At 47.3% G+C, this 5,230-nt stretch overlaps 1 protein-coding gene across 1 annotated transcript in view; it reads right to left on the reverse strand.

Annotated features, from left to right (window-relative positions):
* Nucleotides 1-1,254: 1,254 nt before the first annotated feature.
* The window catches only part of gja5b (gap junction protein, alpha 5b), an 8,767-nt gene continuing 4,791 nt past the window's right edge, over nt 1,255-5,230 (reverse strand). The window contains exon 2 of the mRNA XM_012840593.3: nt 1,255-2,626. Coding sequence (XP_012696047.1) covers nt 1,425-2,600 — 1,176 coding nt within the window. The 5' untranslated portion in view covers nt 2,601-2,626 and the 3' untranslated portion in view covers nt 1,255-1,424. The remainder of the gene's footprint in view (nt 2,627-5,230) is intronic.

Consider the following 5,230-nt stretch of genomic DNA (forward strand, 5'->3'; position numbering starts at 1 on the left):
TATCCGCACTCCCTCGAATCGGGGGTCCAAAGTGAGTAACCTCCGAATCCGATTGCTGTTGGTGTTCGTCTGCACGCTATCCGCATACCTAATCGGATTGCCCCACGTGATTGCATCATTAGACCAGCCAGAACAACGGACACAACCGGCATTATTTAATAACGGAATGGGTTGCCATGGCGCAGTGAGTTTGGCAGCCAGTTATAACAGCTCTCCAGTTTAAAAAAAACATTCTTCCTATTACCTTGCTCCTTTTCCACGTGAATTTCCCTAACGGGATTAATACAAATGTATCTATCTATCTGTTGTTAGGAAAGGGATGACATTAACAAGCCACACTTTAATCTATCACTGTTTAATCTATTTGCATCAGACCATTTTTCAAAAACCAGTTTTTAAAAGTGTCAGCAATAGCCTATATGAGCAAATCTGACGTGAAAAGATTTTTTATTATAGAAGGAAGTTTCAAAACAGATGAATGCTCTTACCACTGATTTTATAAACCACCATAATGTGTTACTGTGCAGATCAAATGTAGGCTATGCGGCTAAGCTAAACGTTGCTAGTTGGAACTCAACTACTGTCATATGTTATTTTGATAGCATGCTCCTGTCTTCTTCTCCGTTTTCTTCAGTTGTCTGTAGCACCAAAGCGCCACCAACAGGCGTGGGGGATGTACTACAGCTGAGTCAATCGGATTCGCTGGGTTCATGTGCACGAGATGTAAAAAAAAAAGTGGGTAGGTGTGAAATAGGTGTGAAAAATGAACCCGGGTTCAGGCAAACTAGAGTCCGTCTGCATGGGGTCTTTGTGTATGAGTGTGTCAGTGTGTGTGTGTGTCAGTGTGTGTGTGTGTGTGTGTGTGTCTGTGTGTGTGTGTGTGTGTGTGTGTGTGTGTGTGTGTGTGTGTGTGTGCGTGTGAGAAAGAGAGAGAGAGAGAGTGGGTGGCTATGAAGTCAAAAATAAGAAGTAATAACAGCTACAGCTGTCGTCTACATGCATCTATCTCCATGCCTTCTGCGGAAGCAGGACAGTGAGAAGATGCAGTTGTCTTGTCAGTCCATCAAGTGCTCAGAAGACATCAGCAGAACACAAGCTGCACTTCAGACGCATTTAACTAGAGCTCTCTGTGTGGATAGCATGTGTGATCAGCTAAATTAACAGAACCCGTGTAGTGCAAAATCTTTGACTGATCCTGTCGTTGCATTACTTAAGTTGTCCCTCAGGAAGGGACGTGTGCTTCCCTCCATTTTGGCTCCTATTTGAGCTCTGGGCAACAGAACTAAGCTGTTGCTTCATATTCATTCAAACCATATTTTCTCTGCTGTCCCTTGCCAGTACAGTGACCAACAGCAAGCTAGAGTGCACCAGGGGGTGGGTTGGGGGGAAAGGCTTGGCCCTCCGGGGCTGCCCTACCGCAAGCCTTACACAGCGATGTCGTCTGGACGCATGCGCATGCTGGCTCCGCTGGTCTTGCTGAGACGCCGCTTGTCCTTCAGGAAACCATTTGTCATCACCTGGGGACAGGCCCCGCCCTCCTCTGACGGAGGCGGAGCTGTCGTTGTCGCTGTCAGGAAGACCTGCCTCCCCAGGAAGTCCTCCCCGGCGTCCAGAACACGGTGACGCTCAGCGGCCATGTTGACGGAGTTCTGCTGATTGGCCAGCCGGTCGCTGTAGGAGGGGCAGCTGGGGGCGTGGCTGTGGGCGTGGACGGGTGACGGCGGGGGCATGCATTGGCTGAAGTCGGGTGGGGGCGAGCAGGGTGGCAGTGGCAGGGCGCGGTGGGGTTTCTCTGGGGAAGTGGCGGTAATAGTGGACGGGGTCAAAGGTCGCTGCTCTTCCTGCTGTTGCAGTTGTCGGTTGGCCTCGTACCTCTTCATGTAGCGTCTGCACTGCTTCCAGGCCAGGTGGTAGAGCTCGATCACGCTGAGCAGCAGAGAGAGGACCCCCACGCCCAGCATGAACACGATGAAGATGTTCTTCTCGGTGGGCCGCGAGATGTAGCAGTCCACCATGTGTGGGCATGGTTTGGCTTCACACAGGAAGCGTGGATTCAGGAAGATTCCGTAGATGAGGTACTGCACCACGATGAACATCACCTCCATCACCAACCGCACCAGGATGCTCAGGATGTAGGTGCGCAACAGCGCCCCCTTCAGACGGATCTTTGCAGGACCCTCATGGCCCTTCCCGCAATCCCTCTCTTCCTCCTGCGGGTACTTCTTCTCCTCTCCTCCTCCTCCTCCCTCACCTCCTCCCTGGTCCTCCTGTTCTTTCCTCCTTTTCTTCTCCTCCATGCGGACCGTGTGCATGGCATGGCCCATGTAGACCAGCGAGGGCGTGGAAACGAAGACGATCTGGAGCACCCAGTACCGGATGTGCGCGATGGGGAAGGCGTGGTCATAGCAGACGTTCTCGCAGCCGGGCTGCTGCGTGTCACACATGAAGTCTTCCTGCTCGTCCAGCCAGCTGGACTCAGCCGCCGTGCCCAGCACCAGGATGCGGAAGATAAACAGCACCGTCAGCCACACCTTGCCCACTGACGTGGAGTGCTCATGCACTTCATCCAGGAAGTTACCTAGAAGGCTCCAGTCTGCCATGCTCCAGATCGACCACTAGAGGGAGCCTGCAGGGGAAGGAAGAATGGTGTCACAAAATCAGTTAATTTACACATAATTATTTACTGCTATTTTTTAAAACAGCAAGAAGTGATATATTTAATTTATCAGTGTGCTCCCATTTAAATGGGCTGTCTTTTGTCCTCCATCAGGACCTTTGTGCCATGACATGCTACTACACTCACCACACATTGTAATGTCGTGATGTTGTGTTGTCACATATGTCATGTCTCCGCAGCAGGCTTTTCTGGTTCTTAATAGTTTGTAAGTCAATAACTTTTGTTTCAGGAAGTCTATATGCCCCGCTTGTGATGTTTAGCATTCAGCAGAAGGCTAGTAAAAAAATAGGTTGGTAAGCTTTTTTGCTTACTTCATAACCTTCTTTTTCAGGGGATCATTACACTTAAACAACAGATGCTGACAAAATGTTAAGCTTTGCAGGTGAACACAGACAGGAAATATGTAGAAACTGACAGGAAATGACACAGTAATTTATAGAACATTTATCAGCAGCATTGAACAGTAAACACTTTTGTGAATTTGTATTAGTACTGCTAGAATGTTTATGTTCACGGGTATCAATAGATCCTTCAGTCATCGTCCCCTATTATTGAAAATAATGAACACAGTAAGTTCACTGGAGTTTAAGTCCCTTTCCCTATCTGTTAGATGACAGTATAATGGACTACCCCACCACTATTAAAGGAAACCACGCCTTCAGACTTGGAGAGCAGTTGCACTACTTTGGCATGCATGGGAATGGATCGTTGGCATGTCACAAGCATATATTAATAACTCCAAGTATTGACATTGACCCCTGTGTGCATGTGTGTGTGTGTGTGTGTGTCAGAGAGAGAGAGAGAGAGAAAGAGAGGTGGGTATTTGTGTGTGTGTGTGTGTGTGTGTGTGTGTGTGTGTGTGTGTGTGTGTGTGTGTGTGTTTGAGAGGGAAAGAGAGAGATGGTTGTTTGTGTGAGACTAACTTTGAGTCGTTTACTCAGGGGTATAAACCTTTCCCACAGCGTTGCCGGCGGTGACGCTGGGAAATGGGCAGTAGTCGTGAGGAAGTCTTGTCTAAATTTACACACAAGAGAGACCAAAAAAAACACATTCCTGCATTTATCTCTCTTGCTTCTGGGATTGGGACAGGGCCAGGGAACCGAGTCACCTCAACAAGAGAGAATAACTGAAATCCACACATATCGGTGACTTACACTTACGGCCACTCTCAGTCCGCTCATGTTCTGGAATGTTCCATGGAGTCCCCCATAACATACTGAGACTGATGGGCCGCCTCCATCACTCCATCATGAAGTCTACTTTTTTTTACTTTTCAGCACATTTTATACTTATATTTATTGTGTGTTTCATGTTCTGTGTTGCACTGTGGTCCACGTGAAACGAAATTGTGTTCCCCCTGTGTGCACAAATTACAATAAAGGCTGACTTGATCTCTTGGCTCTGGTCAGAGGTGAGTAGACCTAAGACAACAGAGAGATTGAACTTTGACCCCTCCCATCAAAGATATTTGTGGGTGCCATAGAGTGAGACAGAAATTCTGTGATAGGCTCCCCGTCCCGAAGAACAAATTTGAAGAATAACTAACTCTGATGTAAACAAGTGGCAGGGACTCTCCATAAAAAGAGACAGTTTGTCATGTGAGGGCTTTTAAAGCCTGATGAGCCCACAGACTCATAATGTACTCATACTCTTACTCATACACACAGACTCATGAGTATACACATATCCATACTCATACACACACAAAAACACAGACTCATTATATATACATACTCATACACACACAGACTCATAATATACACATATCCATTCTCATACATACACAAGGCACACAGACTGTCACACATCCACGCACACACAAACACACACACACTTGTTCTATCTCTCTCAAACACACACACACACACATGTGCACATACAAACAGAGAGAGAGAGAGAGAGAGAGAAAGTGAAAAGAGAGTTTAAGGCAAAAGACTGGGGGGCGAGGTCATGTTTTCCCCCTCTTTATCACTTGGACTTTCTATCTGAATAATGGGGTCTTCCCATGTAAGATAGGGAAGTGGTGTATGAATTGTGTAGTCTAAGTATATATGTTAGAAAGACGATGTTTATGATGGCGTATGTGTGTGTGTGTGTGTGTGTGTGTGTGTGTGTGTGTGTGTGTGTGTGTGTGTGTGTGTGTGTGTGTGTGTGTGTGTGTGTGTGTGTGAGATTAAGTGGCCAAAGTAGATAGGATAAGTGGACAGGAATTGAGACAATGCGAATGTCACAGGAAACATTTTTATCACACACAGGACTACATCAAAACATGTCAAATTACGTAAACCCCACCCAAACCTGACCTTTGGGCCCCATCCAGTCCCAACCCCCCCTTTGAGCCCTTTACCTGACCCACCAGCTACACCCACAAGCCTACCACACTCCAACATCAAGGAGATCTGAGGCCTGAGGTTCAGTTCCACTCGCAACTAGGTAGGAGCTGTGCTGTGTGTGTGTGTGAAAATGTTTTGTGTGTTTGTGTGAGTGTGTGTGTGTGTGCGAGAGAGAGAGAGAGAGACAAACAGAGAGAGAGAGAGAGAGAGAAAGAAAGAG

This window comes from Clupea harengus, chromosome 21 (assembly GCF_900700415.2).
Source record: "Clupea harengus chromosome 21, Ch_v2.0.2, whole genome shotgun sequence".
NCBI lineage: Eukaryota > Metazoa > Chordata > Actinopteri > Clupeiformes > Clupeidae > Clupea > Clupea harengus.